We start from the raw sequence: 18,165 nt of genomic DNA on the forward strand, positions 1-18,165 counted from the left end.
ATTAAGAGTCTATCTAGCTCTGCCTTAAAAATACTGAATAACTCTGCTTCCGCTGCATTGTGACACAACCGTGTCTAATTACCAGCCTGGTTCCTGAGGCAAGAGGATTGTCCAGGGTGAGAGATTGTGTAGACTGAACCGGAATTCTCTGGAGTTTGGAAGAATGAGCAGTCAGTGCGCAGAAACAGCCGGAATTCTCGAGCTGCTTGACCGGGTCGATGGGGGCTGGCTGTATCCCACTGATTGGAGAGTCTGGGACACGAGGATCACTGACTCGGGATGAGGGATGGGCCATTTCCCACCGAGATGAGAAATTTTAGAAGATTATGAATTTTTGGAATTCTTAATCCCAGGGAATGTTCAGCCAATGATTACGTTTGGTGGAATTTTGGCCGTGAGGGATCCGGGGAGAAGGTCGGCCATGATTAGCGGAGCAGCTCCGAGGGGGCATGTGACCGGCTCTTGTTCCTTATTGTCCCGGGATAGCGCATGGTAACCGGGTGACAGAGAGCAGAGAGACACCGAGGGTTCAGTTCCCGGTTGGTTGGCGAGTTAGCTGGTTCCTGGAGATGTCTGGCTGCGGTAAACAGGTTGTGAGAGTGACCTTGGTGTACCTGATGAGAGGAAGCTTGCCAGGTTTCCCATAACTCCTTGGCAACTTCAACACTGCCTTGCTCCACTAGCCAACGTTTCCACACATTCCCGCAGCTCACTGATCTCCTGGGAGTGGCAGAAACTTTTAAGGTTTGAAAAAGAAGGATGCTTTCTCTCAGGCTTGCATTGTGGTCTGGGGTCAAGGGGCTGAGGATGGCCTTTGGCCTCCTGGGTCTGCGTCGGGCCCAGGGGATGCGTTGGGCCTGGGCCGAGAGTGCCAGTTTGGGACATTGGGCCACAGCTGTGATAACCTACCCAACAGCCATGGACAGGAGTCAGTCACTCTTCCCAAAGTGACCATGATGAAGGGAGGATGTCAAAGCCAGAGAGACTGCGCCGCTGTTGTACAACACGCAACCCAAGCTGGCACCAGGAGAATAACGGGGTGGGGGGGGACCGGGTGGGGGGGACCAAAGGATAATTCCAAAAATAAGTGTCTTTCCTTCCTCTTGCCTCCACAGTAAAGAAGGGCCCGACTCCATGACGACTCTGATGGAACAGTTACGTGACGTTACCCAGCAACAGTCAGAGCTGACTGAGGGTGTGAAGGTACAAACATTTCACTGCACTGTCCCCATCTCCAGCAGCTGTAGCGTCGCCCCCCTGCCCTCGCCCCCCTGCTCTCGCCCCCCCGGAGGGTAGTCAGTGTTGTCATGGTGAAGACAGAGCAGCTACGGGTGGTTATGTGACTGGATGAGTGATCCAGAGGCCTAGACCAGTGTTCTGGAGATACGAGTTCAAATCCCAGCTGGGTAGTGAGGGGAATTTCAATTCCGTTCATTAGAGCAAATCTGGAATGCCTCAGTAATTGGTCAACAAGTAAGTTACTGAACTGTCGTGAGGGAGGTCCCCTGGGGAAGGAAATCTGCCGTCCTTACCCGGTCTGGCCTACACGGGACTGCAGAGCCGCAGCAATGTGGGGGACTCTGAACAGGCCGAACGAGTCACTCGGTTACATTCAGGAAATAGGGAGCACTGTGGATGAACTTTCAACACACGGACTGCAGCTCTGAGGAGATAACACCACCTTCTCGAGGGTGGTTATTGATGGAGGGTAAATGCCAGCCTTACCAGTGTCACCCACACCCTTTCAATGAATAAATAAAGCCAGTTGGCACGTAGCAAACTCCTACAAACAATAGTGTAATAATAGCCAAATAATCTGTTTTTGTGATGTTAATTGAGGGATAAATATTGGCTGAGGCACTGGGGAGAACCCCCTGCTCCTGTAAGTAGGGATCTACATTCACCTAAAAATACAGCATCTCATCCAAAAGACAGCACCTCTGACAGTGCGGCACTCCCTCAGTACTGAACCTCTGACAGTGCGGCACTCCCTCAGTACTGACCCTCTGACAGTGCAGCACTCCCTCAGTACTGAACCTCTGACAGTGCGGCACTCCCTCCGTACTGCCCCTCTGACAGTGTGGCACTCCCTCCGTACTGCCCCTCTGACAGTGTGGCACTCCCTCAGTACTGACCCTCTGACAGTGCAGCACTCCCTCAGTACTGACCCTCTGACAGTGCAGCACTCCCTCCATACTGACCGTCTGACAGTGCGGCACTCCCTCAGCACTGACTCTCTGACAGTGCAGCACTCCCTCAGCACTGACCCTCTGACAGTGCAGCACTCCCTCAGCACTGACCCTCTGACAGTGCGGCACTCCCTCAGTACTGACCCTCTGACAGTGCAGCACTCACTCAGTACTGACCCTCTGACAGTGCAGCACTCCCTCAGTACTGACCCTCTGACAGTGCAGCATTCCCTCAGTACTGACCCTCTGACAGTGCAGCACTCCCTCAGTACTGACCCTCTGATAGTGCAGCACTCACTCAGTACTGACCCTCTGACAGTGCAGCACTCCCTCAGCACTGACCCTCTGACAGTGCAGCACTCCCTCAGTACTGACCCTCTGACAGTGCGGCACTCCCTAAATACTGACCCAACGACCAAAAGGTGCTCTGCAGTATTGACATACTGACCCTCCGACAGCGCCGCACTCCTTGAGAACTGAACCTCTGACAGCACAGAACTCCCTCAGTGCTGACCCCCCCCCGCACAGCACTCGCTCAGTGCTGACCCCCCCGACTGCACAGCACTCCCTCAGTGCTGACCCCCCCCCCCCCCCGACTGCACAGCACTCCCCCTCAGTGCTGACCCCCCCCGCACAGCACTCCCTCAGTACTGACCCTCTGACAGTGCAGCACTCCCTCAGTACTACCCCTCTGACAGTGCAGCATTCCCTCAGTACTGACCCTCTGACAGTGCAGCATTCCCTCAGTACTGACCCTCGACAGTGCGGCACTCCCTCAGTACTGACCCTCTGACAGTGCGGCACTCCCTCAGTACTGACCCTCTGACAGTGCGGCACTACCTCAGCACTGACCCTCTGACAGTGCGGCACTCCCTCAGTACTGACCCTCTGACAGTGCGGCACTCCCTCAGCACTGACCCTCTGACAGTGCAGCACTCCCTCAGCACTGACCCTCTGACAGTGCAGCACTCCCTCAGTACTGACCCTCTGACAGTGCGGCACTCCCTCAGTACTGACCCTCTGACAGTGCGGCACTCCCTCAGTACTGACCCTCTGACAGTGCTGCACTCCCTCAGTACTGACCCTCTGACAGTGCTGCACTCCCTCAGTACTGACCCTCTGACAGTGCAGCACTCCCTCAGTACTGACCCTCTGACAGTGCGGCACTCCCTAAATACTGACCCAACGACCAAAAGGTGCTCTGCAGTATTGACATACTGACCCTCCGACAGCGCCGCACTCCTTGAGAACTGAACCTCTGACAGCACAGAACTCCCTCAGTGCTGACCCCCCCCCCCCGCACAGCACTCGCTCAGTGCTGACCCCCCCGACTGCACAGCACTCCCTCAGTGCTGACCCCCGCCCCCCGACTGCACAGCACTCCCCCTCAGTGCTGACCCCCCCCCCCCCCCCCCCCCCCCGCACAGCACTCCCTCAGTACTGACCCTCTGACAGTGCAGCACTCCCTCAGTACTACCCCTCTGACAGTGCAGCATTCCCTCAGTACTGACCCTCTGACAGTGCAGCATTCCCTCAGTACTGACCCTCGACAGTGCGGCACTCCCTCAGTACTGACCCTCTGACAGTGCGGCACTCCCTCAGTACTGACCCTCTGACAGTGCGGCACTCCCTCAGCACTGACCCTCTGACAGTGCGGCACTCCCTCAGTACTGACCCTCTGACAGTGCGGCACTCCCTCAGTACTGACCCTCTGACAGTGCAGCACTCCCTCAGCACTGACCCTCTGACAGTGCAGCACTCCCTCAGTACTGACCCTCTGACAGTGCGGCACTCCCTCAGTACTGACCCTCTGACAGTGCGGCACTCCCTCAGTACTGACCCTCTGACAGTGCTGCACTCCCTCAGTACTGACCCTCTGACAGTGCTGCACTCCCTCAGTACTGACCCTCTGACAGTGCGGCACTCCCTCAGTACTGACCCTCTGACAGTGCGGCACTCCCTCAGTACTGACCCTCTGACAGTGCGGCACTCCCTCAGTACTGACCCTCTGACAGTGCAGCACTCCCTCAGCACTGACCCTCTGACAGTGCAGCACTCCCTCAGTACTGACCCTCTGACAGTGTGGCACTCCCTCAGTACTGACCCTCTGACAGTGCAGCACTCCCTCAGCACTGACCCTCTGACAGTGCAGCACTCCCTCAGCACTGACCCTCTGACAGTGCGGCACTCCCTCAGTACTGACCCTCTGACAGTGCGGCACTCCCTCAGTACTGACCCTCTGACAGTGCTGCACTCCCTCAGTACTGACCCTCTGACAGTGCTGCACTCCCTCAGTACTGACCCTCTGACAGTGCGGCACTCCCTCAGTGCTGACCCTCTGACAGTGCGGCACTCCCTCAGTACTGACCCTCGACAGTGCGGCACCCCCTCAGTACTGACCCTCTGACAGTGCGGCATTCCGTCAGTACTGACCCTCTGACAGTGCGGCACTCCCTCAGTACTGACCCTCTGACAGTGCGGCACTCCCTCAGTACTGACCCTCTGACAGTGCGGCACTCCCTCAGTACTGACCCTCTGACAGTGCGGCACTCCCTCAGTACTGAACCTCTGACAGTGCGGCATTCTTTCGTTACTGCGCCAGGAGTTTGCATCTGGATTAGGATTTAAACCCACAATATTCGGACTCGGATGTGACAGTGTTGCCCTCTGAGCCACAGCTAAAGAACAAAGAACAGTACAACACAGGAAACAGGCCCTTCGGCCCTCCAAGCCAGTGCCGCTCCTTGGTCCAACTAGACCAATCGTTTGTATCCCTCCATTCCCAGGCTGCTCATGTGACTATCCAGGTAAGTCTTAAACGATGTCAGCGTGCCTGCCTCCACCACCCTACTTGGCAGTGCATTCCAGGCCCCCACCACCCTCTGTGTAAAAAACATCCCTCTAATATCTGAGTTATACTTCGCCCCTCTCACCTTGAGCCCGTGACCCCTCGTGATCGTCACTTCTGATCTGGGAAAAAGCTTCCCACCGTTCACCCTATCTATCCCCTTCATAATCTTGTACACCTCTATTAGACCTCCCCTCATTCTCTGTCTTTCCAGGGAGAACAACCCCAGTTTACCCAATCTCTCCTCATAGCCAAGACCCTCCATACCAGGCAACATTTTGGTAAACCTTCTCTGCACTCTCTCTGACGCCTCCACGTCCTTCTGGTAGTGCGGCGACCAGAACTGGACGCAGTACTCCAAATGTGGCCTAACCAGCGTTATACAGCTGCATCATCAGACTCCAGCTTTTATACTCTATACCCTGTCCTATGAAGACAAGCATACCATATGCCTTCTTCACCACCTTCTCCACCTGTGTTGCCACCTTCAAGGATTTGTGGACTTGGTCCCTCTGTGTTTCTATACTCTTGATGGCTCTGCCATTTATTGTATAACTCCTCCCTACATTATTTCTTCCAAAATGCATCACTTCGCATTTATCTGGATTAAATTCCATCTGCCACCTCTCCGTCCAATTTTCCAGCCTATCTATATCCTGCTGTATTGTCCGACAATGCTCATCGCTATCCGCAAGTCCAGCCATCTTTGTGTCATCCGCAAACCTGCTGATAATACCAGCTACACCTTCTTCCAAATCATTTATAACTATCACAAGTAGCAGAAGTCCCAGTACAGAGCCCTGCGGAACACCACTGGTCACAGACCTCCAGCCGGAAAAAGACCCTTCGACCACTACCCTCTGTCTCCCATGGCCAAGCCAGTTCTCCACCTATCTAGCCACTTGTCCTTGTATCCCATGAGCCTTAACCTTCTTAACCAACCTGCCATGTGGGACTTTGTCAAATGCCTTACTGAAATCCATATAGACGACATCCACGGCCCTTCCTTCGTCAACCGTTTTTGTCACTTCCTCAAAAAACTCCACCAAATTTGTAAGGCACGACCTCCCTCTTACAAAACCATGCTGTCTGTCACTAATGAGATTGTTCCGTTCTAAATGCACATACATCCTGTCTCTAAGAATCCTCTCCAACAACTTCCCTACCACGGACGTCAAGCTCACTGGCCTATAATTTCCCGGGTTATCCCTGCTACCCTTCTTAAACAACGGGACCACATTCGCTATCCTCCAATCCTCAGGGACCTCACCTGTGTCCAAAGAAGCGACAAAGATTTCCGTCAGAGGCCCAGCAATTTCATCTCTCGTCTCCCTGAGCAGTCTAGGATAGATGCCATCAGCTGACACTGAATTAACTGGGTTGTAATTTGTGGATGTTTAGTAAATGTCTTGGCTCCTCTCTCCACCCCCCCCCCCCGCTCTCCTCTCTTCCCCCCACTCTCTCTCCCTCCCCCCGCTTGCTCCCTGTACTCTGCTCCTTTCCCTCTCCCAGTTACTGACTGCTTTTCTCTCTTCCAGCTTCATCCCTTTCCCGATGTTGTGGAAAGCAGCCTCGTTCTCCTGTCCATCTCCTCGCTCGCTCCCTCCATCCTCCCGTGTGAGCTCCGAGACCGGGCCCTGACACTGGCTCAGACCTACGGGACGGCCAGGACACAAAGGGCAGTGCAGAGATTCCTCCGGGAAGCAGCCTGAGAGCACGGACACTTGTTGGGAATGCTGCTATCGGGAGCCGTGACGTGGGATCCCGGATCCCGGAGGGATCAGCTCCTTGGTGTTTCTCCTCATTTTTAATCTTCACCAGTCAGTTTGAGGGGCCTTAATCTTTGGGTTATGTGAGTGGGCTGTGAGTTATACTGCTGGCTGCGCTCAGCCATTCAGTCTGGTGAGAGGGTAGACACACACACACACATCTTGGGGAGAGTATATCCCAGTCAGTTACTGTAATAACACACACTGCAATCCCGAGATTATTCCTCACAGCACTCGCTCTCTATCTTCAGGAGTTTATTTTTATGGTTTATTTCTCTCTCTCCCTTTACAAATTTCTGTATTTCAGGAACATCTCAATGTGGATTGCAACATTTCACCACTTTTTCTCGTTCCGAGTAAGTGAACACCACTGAGCGTCTCTGCCTGACTCTCCTCACTATCCCTCCGTCCCTCTGCATCTCTCACTCTGCTTCGATATTGCTGTCTCACTTCCCCCCCCCCCTCTCTGCCTCTTGTCTCTCTCTCTCTCTGCCTCTTGTCTCTCTCTCTCTCTGCCTCTTGTCTCTCTCTCTCTGCCTCTTGTCTCTCTCTCTCTCTGCCTCTTGTCTCTCTCTCTCTCTCTCTGCCTCTGTCTCTCTCTCTGCCTCTGTCTCTCTCTGTCTCTCTCTCTGCCTCTGTCTCTCTCTCTGCCTCTGTCTCTCTCTCTGCCTCTGTCTCTCTCTCTCTCTGCCTCTGTCTCTCTCTCTGCCTCTGTCTCTTTCTGCCTCTGTCTCTTTCTGCCTCTGTCTCTCTCTGCCTCTCTCTCTCTCTGCCTCTGTCTCTCTCTCTCTGCCTCTGTCTCTCTCTCTCTCTGCCTCTGTCTCTCTCTCTCTGCCTCTGTCTCTCTCTCTCTCTGCCTCTGTGTCTCTCTCTCTCTCTGCCTCTGTCTCTCTCTCTCTCTCTCTCTCTGCCTCTGCCTCTGTCTCTCTCTCTGCCTCTGTCTCTCTCTCTGCCTCTGTCTCTCTCTCTCTCTCTGCCTCTGTCTCTCTCTCTCTCTGCCTCTGTCTCTCTCTCTCTCTCTGCCTCTGTCTCTCTCTCTCTCTGCCTCTGTCTCTCTCTGTCTCTCTCTGCCTCTGTCTCTCTCTGCCTCTGTCTCTCTCTGCCTCTGTCTCTCTCTGCCTCTGTCTCTCTCTGCCTCTGTCTCTCTCTGCCTCTGTCTCTCTCTGCCTCTGTCTCTCTCTGCCTCTGTCTCTCTCTGCCTCTGTCTCTCTCTGCCTCTGTCTCTCTCTGCCTCTGTCTCTCTCTGCCTCTGTCTCTCTCTGCCTCTGTCTCTCTCTCTCTCTGCCTCTGTCTCTCTCTCCTTCCTATTGCTGTGTTAATTTGGGAGTGAATTCTTGTGGGTGGTTCCAGGCAGACAGAGGTAGATGTTGTTGTGTATACTGTGCGTCAGTGTTACTGAGTGACGCAGAGGAATATCTCAGTCCTGTTTGAATCATGAACCTGCCTGTTCCCTTTCCGGCTGGACTCTCTCCCCAGCAGCCTGTCCCTAATGCAGCCCTGCTTTCTTCATCCTCTCTCACTCCCCTCCCCTGCCCAATATAGAAGATCCGACTCACACCTTTATCCTCTGTGCTAAATGCAGAAAACTCAATCGGTGTGGGTCACATCTCCACAACCCCCCTCCCCTCCCCTCCCCTCCGCATTGTGTACACAGCTACAGTTAGATGCATCCCAAGGAAAACGACTTCGCCGCTGCCCCTCCCGTTCAAACCTGGCCAGCCTTCACATTTTAGTGCACTTGGATAGTAAAGGAGCGAGAGGTTAGATCAATGCGGCCCAGGCTTGACACTTTGACACAGGGTGTTGCGATGCGGACTAGTTCAGGAAGCTTCCTGGCCAGATCCAGGCACCTGGGTCTGATGTCCCAGGGGAGTGAGATTGTGTGAACTAATCTAAAGAGAGATGCTGCTGGAGAGACTGAATACTTGTAGCAGGGGATTAAAAGGTGTTTCCGTTTCAGCATGGATACCGTGGGGGTGCCTTTGCCGTCTTTCCGAAGCTCCATTGATGAAGTTACTTTGCTGTTTGACCGACAGTGAATAGAATAGTCTTTTTCTAATTTGTAATTGGGTTGTGAATATCATCTTTTTATACTAACAAACATTAATAAAAGTTATGGCACCAACGGTGATCTCAACTCTGCTCCTTGTTCACTGGACTCGTTCTCTCATTGTCCTTATTTATAACCCTGCTGCAGCGAATGGGATTGGCACAGAGTTAGTCTCTGCTCAGTAAAGAGAGCAGGACCACACCGGGAACAGTTACAGCACCATGTTACATCGAGCATTTATCTAACCCCGTGCTGTACCGTCCTGGGAGTGTTTGATGGGGACAGTGTAGACGGAGCTTTACTCTGTATCTAACCCCGTGCTGTACCTGTCCTGGGAGTGTTTGGGGGACAGTGTAGAGGGAGCTTTACTCTGTATCTAACCCCGTGCTGTACCTGTCCTGGGAGTGTTTGATGGGGGACAGTGTAGAGAGAGCTTTACTCTGTATCTAACCCCGTGCTGTACCGTCCTGGGAGTGTTTGATGGGGACAGTGTAGAGAGAGCTTTACTCTGTATCTAACCCCGTGCTGTACCGTCCTGGGAGTGTTTGATGGGGACAGTGTAGAGGGAGCTTTACTCTGTATCTAACCCCGTGCTGTACCTGGCCTGGGAGTGTTTGATGGGAGTCATGATGTGGAGATGCCGGCGCTGGACTGGGGTAAACACAGTAAGAGTTTTAACAACACCAGGTTAAAGTCCAACAGGTTTATTTGATAGCAAATGCCATTAGCTTTTGGAGCGCTGCTCCTTCGTCAGATGGAGTGGAAATCTGCTCTCAAAACGGGGCATACAGAGACACAAAATCAAGTTACAGAATACTGATTAGAATGCGAATCTCTACAGCCAACCAGGTCTTAAAGATACAGACAATGTGAGTGGAGGGAGCATTAAGCACAGGTTAAAGAGATGTGTATTGTCTCCAGACAGGACAGCCAGTGAGATTCTGCAAGCCCAGGAGGCAAGCTGTGGGGGTTACTGATAGTGCGGCATGAACCCAAGATCCCGGTTTAGGCCGTCCTCATGTGTGCGGAACTTGGCTATCAGTTTCTGCTCAGTGACTCTGCGCTGTCGTGTGTTGTGAAGGCCGCCTTGGAGAATGCTTATCCGAAGATCAGAGGCTGAATGCCCGTGACCGCTGAAGTGCTCCCCAACAGGAAGAGAACAGTCTTGCCTGGTGATTGTCGAGCGGTGTTCATTCATCCGTTGTCGTAGCGTCTGCATGGTTTCCCCAATGTACCATGCCTCGGGACATCCTTTCCTGCAGCGTATCAGGTAGACAATGTTGGCCGAGTTGCAAGAGTAGGTACCGTGTACCTGGTGGATGGTGTTCTCATGTGAGATGATGGTATGTGTGTCGATGATCCGGCATGTCTTGCAGAGGTTTCTGTGGCAGGGTTGTGTGGTGTCGTGGTCACTGTTCTCCTGAAGGCTGGGTAGTTTGCTGCAGACAACGGTCTGTTTGAGGTTGTGCGGTTGTTTGAAGGCAAGAAGTGGGGCAAGAAGATGACCTTGGTGAGATGTTCGTCTTCATCAATGACATGGTGAAGGCTCCGGAGGAGATGCCGTAGCTTCTCCGCTCTGGGGAAGTACTGGACGACGAAGGGTACTCTGTCCACTGTGTCCCGTGTTTGTCTTCTGAGGAGGTTGGTGCGGTTTTTCGCTGTGGCGCGTCGGAATTGTCGATCTATGAGTCGAGCGCCATATCCTGTTCTTATGAGGGCATCTTTCAGCGTCTGGAGGTGTCTGTTGCGATCCTCCTCATCCGAGCAGATCCTGTGTATTCGGAGGGCTTGTCCGTAGGGGATGGCTTCTTTAACGTGTTTAGGGTGGAAGCTGGAGAAGTGGAGCATCATTCTCTTCGACCACTCACATTGTTTGTATCTTTAAGACCTGGTTGGCTGGAGAGATTCGCATTCTAATCAGTATTCTGTAACTTGATTTTGTGTGTCTGTATGTTTGAGAGCAGATTTCCACTCCATCTGACGAAGGAGCAGCACTCCGAAAGCTAATGGCATTTGCTACCAAATAAACCTGTTGGACTTTAACCAGATGTTGTTAAAACTCTTACTGTGTTTGGTGGGGACAGTGTAGAGGGAGCTTTACTCTGTATCTAACCCCGTGCTGTACCTGTCCTGGGGGTGTTTGATGGGGACAGTGTAGAGGGAGCTTTACTCTGTATCTAACCACGTGCTGTACCTGTCCTGGGAGTGTTTGATGGGGACAGTGTAGAGGGAGCTTTACTCTCTATCTAATCCCGTGTTGTACCTGTCCTGGGAGTGTTTGATGAGGACAGTGTAGAGGGAGCTTTACTCTGTATCTAATCCCGTGCTGTACCTGTCCTGGGGGTGTTTGATGGGGACAGTGTAGAGAGAGCTTTACTCTGTATCTCACCCCGTGCTGTACCTGTCCTGGGAGTGTTTGATGGGGACAGTGTAGAGGGAGCTTTACTCTGTATCTAATCCCGTGTTGTACCTGTCCTGGGAGTGTTTGATGAGGACAGTGTAGAGGGAGCTTTACTCTGTATCTAATCCCGTGCTGTACCTGTCCTGGGAGTGTTTGATGGGGACAGTGTAGAGGGAGCTTTACTCTGTATCTCACCCCGTGCTGTACCTGTCCTGGGAGTGTTTGATGGGGACAGTGTAGAGGGAGCTTTACTCTGTATCTAATCCCGTGTTGTACCTGTCCTGGGAGTGTTTGATGAGGACAGTGTAGAGGGAGCTTTACTCTGTATCTAATCCCGTGCTGTACCTGTCCTGGGGGTGTTTGATGGGGACAGTGTAGAGAGAGCTTTACTCTGTATCTCACCCCGTGCTGTACCTGTCCTGGGAGTGTTTGATGGGGGACAGTGTAGAGGGAGCTTTACTCTCTATCTAATCCCGTGTTGTACCTGTCCTGGGAGTGTTTGATGAGGACAGTGTAGAGGGAGCTTTACATGTAAATAATCCCCTGCTGTACCTGTCCTGGGGGTGTTTGATGGGGACAGTGTAGCGGGAGCTTTACTCTGTATCTAACCCCGTGCTGTACCTGTCCTGGGAGTGTTTGATGGGGGACAGTGTAGAGGGAGCTTTACTCTGTATTTAACATTTGTTAATTTTTCTGCCTTTTTGAATATTGTGTGTAAATTATGCTGAACAGATGATGAAGCCACAAAGCAGTTTGATCCCTGTACTGGTGAATGATTATCAATGGGGACTGACTTTGTCTCCTCATTGTGAGAGTCTGTGACCCCTTGAAGTCTGTCCAGTGACCTCTACAACATGGACTTGACAGCTCAACCACCAGAGTGGAGAAGGTACTCGAAGAGAACATTCATTGAGGGGTTGGGGGATTGATGCAAACACACAGATAAGGAGCAGGAGTGAGCCATTCGACCCCTTGAGCCCGGCCTGCCATTATGGCTGATGGATTGTGGCCTCAACTTCACATTGGCACTGACCCCCGATAATTATTGACTCCGTTCTTCTTTAATACATCTCCCTTCGATAAGCCTGCCTCCGTACCTGATGAATGTTTTGAGAGTTTAATGCCGGCATGTTCCAGATCCCACATCATTGCAGGTAGCTGTGTAGAACCGCTCTTAAACTGCTCCAATCTGTGGAGCCCGTGGCTTCTGGACACGTTTTGTATTCGGTCAAACACTGAGTGCAGAGAAAATACAGTAAGAAGTTTAACAACACCAGGTTAAAGTCCAACAGGTTTATTTGGTAGCAAAAGCCACACAAGCTTTCGGAGCGTGCTGCTCCTTCATCAGGTGGAGTGGGAGATCTGCTCACAAAGAGGGCATACAGAGACACAAACTCAATTTACAGAATAATGATTGGAATGCTATCAAGCTAATCAATGCTAATACAGCTAATCAAGTCTTAAAGGTACAGACAATGTGAGTGGAGAGAGCATTAAGTACAGGTTAAAGAGATGTGTATTGTCTCCAGAGTAAATTGAGTTTGTGTCTCTGTATGCCCTGTTTGTGAGCATATCTCCCACTCCACCTGATGAAGGAGCAGCACGCTCCGAAAGCTAGTGCGTTTGCTACCAAATAAACCTGTTGGACTTTAACCTGGTGTTGTTGGACTTCTTACTGTGTTTACCCCAGTCCAATGCCGGCATCTCCACATGCAGAGAAAATAGCAAACCCTGCAATTAGTAGAGGTGGCCTCTAGATGGCACTGACACCATCCTCTCCAGCTCAACCCCTCCGTGAATATCATCATTGTGAAACCATTGTCGATTGTCATTGAAAAGCACCCATCTGGTTCACTAATGTTCTTTAGAGAAGGAAATCTGCCGTCCTTACCCGGTCCGGCCGACATGTGACTCCAGAGCCACAGCAATGCGGTTGACTCTTAACTCCCCTCTGAAATGGCCGAGCGAGACACTCGGTTGTATCAATCGCTACAAAGAACAAAGAACAGTACAGCACAGGAAACAGGCCCTTCGGCCCTCCAAGCCTGTGCCGCTCCTTGGTCCAACTAGACCAATCGTTTGTATCCCTCCATTCCCAGGCTGCTCATGTGACTATCCAGGTAAGTCTTAAACGATGTCAGCGCGCCTGCCTCCACCACCCTACTTGGCAGTGCATCCCAGGCCCCCACCACCCTCTGTGTAAAAAACGTCCCTCTGATATCTGAGTTATACTTCGCCCCTCTCAGCTTGAGCCCGTGACCCCTCGTGATCGTCACCTCCGACCTGGGAAAAAGCTTCCCACTGTTCACCCTATGTATACCCTTCATAATCTTGTACACCTCTATTAGATCTCCCCTCAGTCTCCGTCTTTCCAAGGAGAACAACCCCAGTCTACCCAATCTCTCCTCATAGCTAAGACCCTCCATACCAGGCAACATTTTGGTAAACCTTCTCTGCACTCTCTCTAACGCCTCCACGTCCTTCTGGTAGTGCGGCGACCAGAACTGGACGCAGTACTCCAAATGTGGCCTAACCAGCGTTCTATACAGCTGCATCATCAGACTCCAGCTTTTATACTCTATACCCCATCCTATAAAGGCAAGCATACCATATGCCTTCTTCACCACCTTCTCCACCTGTGTTGCCACCTTCAAGGATTTGTGGACTTGCACATCTAGGTCCCTCTGTGTTTCTATACTCCTGATGACTCTGCCATTTATTGTATAACTCCTCCCTACATTATTTCTTCCAAAATGCATCACTTCGCATTTATCCGGAGTAAACTCCATCTGCCACCTCTCCGCCCAATTTTCCAGCCTATTTATATCCTGCTGTATTGCCCGACAATGCTCTTCGCTATCCGCAAGTCCAGCCAAAGGAATGAAACCGGACGGACCACCCGGTATCGACCGAGGCACCGGAAAAGACAACGGCAAACTCAGCCCTGTCGACCCTGCAAAGTCCTCACTAACAACTGGGGGCTAGTGCCGAAATTGGGAGAGCTGTCTCACAGAGTAGTCAGCAACAGCCTGACATAGTCACTCTCACAGAATCATACCTTACAGATAACACCCCAGACACCACATTCCTGGTACATCATTCAATACCATCATGGCTGATCTCATCTCTGCCTCAACTCCACTTCCTGCTTGTCCACCAGAGCCCTTCAAACCCTCACTCGTTAAAAATCTGCCCCCCCTCCCCCACAAAGTCCCGACGTCCACCGTACTCTGGGGTAGTGAATTCCACAGACTCACCGCTTCTCATCTGTTTTAAATCTGCCACCCCTTATCCTAAAACTACGATCTCTTGTTCTCAATTGCCCCACAAGAGGAAACATCATCTCCACGTCTACTTTGTCAAAACCTTTTATCATCCCGTACACCTTAATTAGATCCCCCCTCATTCTTCTAAACTCCAGCGAGTATCGGCCTAAACTGTTCAATCTCCCTTCATACGACAAACCCCTCAGCTCTGGAATCAATCTAGTGAACCTCCTCTGAACTGCCTCCAATGCCACTACATCTTTCTTCAAATACGGGGACCAAAACTGTGCACGATATTCAAAGTGCTGAAGGGAGGTTGAAATGTGAAGGATTTTATCTTGTTGAAGGAGGGGGGTTGGGGGGGGGGGGGGGCGGAGTGGAAAGGATCTCTGGGCTAGGGTAGAGGGCAAGAGTGAGAATTAAAGGGATCTGTTTATACAAAGGGCCTATTTAGAATATGGTAACAGTTGTCACAAGAAGTTGTTGAGGGAGGAACAAGGATACCAGTTACCAGGGAGAATTGGAAAATGTGGAAGAGGAAACCCTGTTCGAGGGGGCGGGGAGTTCATAGGGTTGCCAAACCTCCAGGATTGGCCTGGAGCCTCCAGGAATTGAAGATGAGTCTCTGGGACACTGCTGTGTGCCACCCTGGAGAAACCTCATCGGGACATTTTTGGGAATTGTTTTGTCCATTTTCTTTGAACATTTCTCTATCAGATGTAGAAATATTGACAATTGTGGAAAAAAGCTGTTTGTCCGACGGTCAGGCTTCATCCAATTGGGTAATGAGTGTTCTTGCTTTCCAATTGGTGTAGGAAGGTCAGTGTGTCACAAGGATGGATGTGTGGGCAGTCTAATGGCTGGAGCGTGGGGGGCAAGTCATGTGATGAAACCTCCAGGAATACACTTTAATCACAGTTGGCAACTCTGTAGTGTACTGCCGGGATGGGGGGGTGGTTAGTGGTTGGGAAGAGAGTGAAGACGTATTGGGATCCTTCAATGCTGAATTTGCATAGCTCCACAATGGACTTTTATCAGGTGGGGGAACAGGTAGGGATCGAGTGTAGTGTAGCGGAGGGGTTGAATTGGATAATTAAAGTAACGTTTATTTAAAGTTAAAGTTTATTTATTAGTCACGGGAAGGCTTACATTAACACTGCAACAAAGTTACTGTGAAAATCCTCTCGTCGCCACACTCCGGCACCTGTTCGGGCCAATGCACCTAACCCGCACATCTTTCAGACTATGGGAGGAAACCGGAGCACCTGAAGGAAACCCACGCAGACACGGGAGAACATGCAAATTCCATACAGACAGTGACCCAAGCCGGGAATCGAACCCAGATCCCTGGCGCTGTGAGGCAGCAGTACTGTGCCACCGTGCCGCCCACAATTGGGACGTGGTCTGCGTTCTTCTGGTCACCCAATTAAACAGAAGGCTTGATGTCTGGATGAGGAAGCAGGGATATGGTGGGTGGGAGTTTGAGCAAAGGGCAGGAAGAATTGGAAAGAGGTTCATGTAGATACTAAACACGAGCATTGAGTGGGAACTGTTCACATAATCCCTACAGTTCAGAATGTGGTGATAGTGCAATCAATATAGATATATACATATAATTGTGTTTAAGGGGAATGTTTAAAAATTCAGCTTTTTTCTAGAGGTAGTTGGTATGTCTGGGAGGAATGCAACTCAGATGTGGGGGAGCAGGATAATTACTCATTTCAGCCTTGCAAGTGGTTATGTTAAGAAGAGCTAATGGACTTTTGTTTGCTTAAATTCCCCTGAGATTTCTGATGAGTGATTGACAGGGTCATGTGATGATGTGGTTTATGTGCAGCCCTGGGTGTGTAGCAGGAAAAAAACGCTTTTGCAGAAAGTAATTTAGTTGCAGCTGACGCCTGGTTCAAGTTAGAAGGATTTTGCTTCTGGAAATCTACCTCTCTCTGAAAGCTTCAAGACTGTTAAATGTTAAATCAAGTATGCCTGGGTTTGCTAACTATTTATTTAAAAGTGGATTTGATTTTATACATGAATGGGGTTTGTTTGGAACTGGGACTAAGCTAGCAGTTGTTGACTTTCCTTTCTAAATATTGTTCAACTGTTAATGGTTAATCTGCTTCATTTGTTAGAGCTATATTTAAACTGTGTAATTAAATAAAGTTTGTTTCACTGTAGAAGATCTCTGCTTTGTCAGTGGGATCACTCCTGGAGAGGAATATCCGACCCTCACAAAACAAAACTCGAGGTCTAGTCTGACTTCCCAATATAGCATATTGGTTCTGGTCGGGGACCCTGATAAGAAGGAAGGGCCATTCAACTCATCAAGTCTGCACCGACCATCCAAAACAGCACTCTACCTAGGCCCACTCCCCACTCTATCCCCATAATCCCAGGCATTGATCATGGCTAATCCATCTAATCTGCACATCTTTGGACATGAAGGGAGAATTTAGCAAGGCCAATCCACTTAATCTGCACATAGAACAATCATAGAATCCCTAGGGTGTAGATGGAGGCCATTTGGCCCATTGAACCTGCACCGGCAATAGTCCCATCCCAGTAACCCCACGTATTTACCCCCTGACACTAAGGGTCAATTTAGCTTAACCAATCCACCTAACCCTCACATCATTGGACAGTGAGAGGAAACTGGAGCACCCGGAGGAAACCCACGCAGGCACAGGGAGAATGTGCAAAGTTCACACACACAGTCGCCCAAGGCTGGAATCGAACCCGGGTCCCTGGAGCTGTGAGGCAGCAGTGCGAACCACCCCTGTGCAGAATTCTGTGGAACTGCTGTTTCACAGACTGGAACCATCCCACTCAGCACAGAACAGGAGCAGGAAGAAAAAAATATAGTACAACTTATAAAGACTTCTCTGTCTGCGCTGCACACGAGGTCGTGTCACTTACGAGGAGGTGTGGGTTGTGGAACAGCTTTGCATACCATTCGCCCTCCATCATCAAACTGTTTTTATTCCGTGAGGGACTGTTATTCCTTGCCTGTCATTTGGAACTCTTAATAAGTGAGAATTTAGCAGGGTGTATATAGAGCTGACCACTAACGGCCTGTTTGTGGATTCTGAGCTGAACTTTTACTTACAGCTTCTCTCTCCCTCTGACCGTGCCTGTGACATGGGCACCAGGAATTGTAGCCACTCCACTTACTCAGTTAATAGTAGGGAATTGGGGAGAGTTACAGAACAAAGAGATCTAGGGGTACATGTTCATAGCTCCTTGAAAGTGGAGTCACAGGTGGACAGAGTGGTGAAGAAGGCATTCGGCATGCTTGGTTTCATCGGTCAGAACATTGAATACAGGAGTTGGGACGTCTTGTTGAAGTTGTACAAGATATTGGTACGGCCACACTTGGAATACTGTGTACAGTTCTGGTCACACTATTATAAAAAGGATATTATTAAACTAGAAAGAGTGCAGGAAAGATTTACTAGGATGCTACCGGGACTTGATGGTTTGAGTTATAAGGAGAGGCTGGATAGACTGGGACTTTTTTCTCTGGAGCGTAGGAGGCTGAGGGGTGACCTTATAGAGGTCTATAAAATAATGAGGGGCATAGACAAGGTAAATAGTCAATATCTTTTCCCAAAGGAAGAGGAGTCTAAAAGTAGAGGTCATAGGTTT

The 18,165-nt window shown here is 50.7% G+C and overlaps 1 protein-coding gene across 3 annotated transcripts in view; it reads left to right on the plus strand.

The window, feature by feature from the left end:
• The window catches only part of gemin5 (gem (nuclear organelle) associated protein 5), a 58,308-nt gene extending 49,360 nt beyond the window's left edge, over positions 1 to 8,948 (plus strand). For all 3 annotated transcript variants that reach the window (XM_078206356.1, XM_078206355.1, XM_078206357.1), the window contains 2 exons: positions 1,116 to 1,203; positions 6,576 to 8,948. In XM_078206356.1, coding sequence (XP_078062482.1) covers positions 1,116 to 1,203; positions 6,576 to 6,749 — 262 coding nt within the window. In that variant the 3' untranslated portion in view covers positions 6,750 to 8,948. The remainder of the gene's footprint in view (positions 1 to 1,115; positions 1,204 to 6,575) is intronic.
• The last annotated feature ends 9,217 nt before the right edge of the window (positions 8,949 to 18,165 follow it).

This window comes from Mustelus asterias, unplaced genomic scaffold (genome assembly GCF_964213995.1).
Source record: "Mustelus asterias unplaced genomic scaffold, sMusAst1.hap1.1 HAP1_SCAFFOLD_1452, whole genome shotgun sequence".
NCBI lineage: Eukaryota > Metazoa > Chordata > Chondrichthyes > Carcharhiniformes > Triakidae > Mustelus > Mustelus asterias.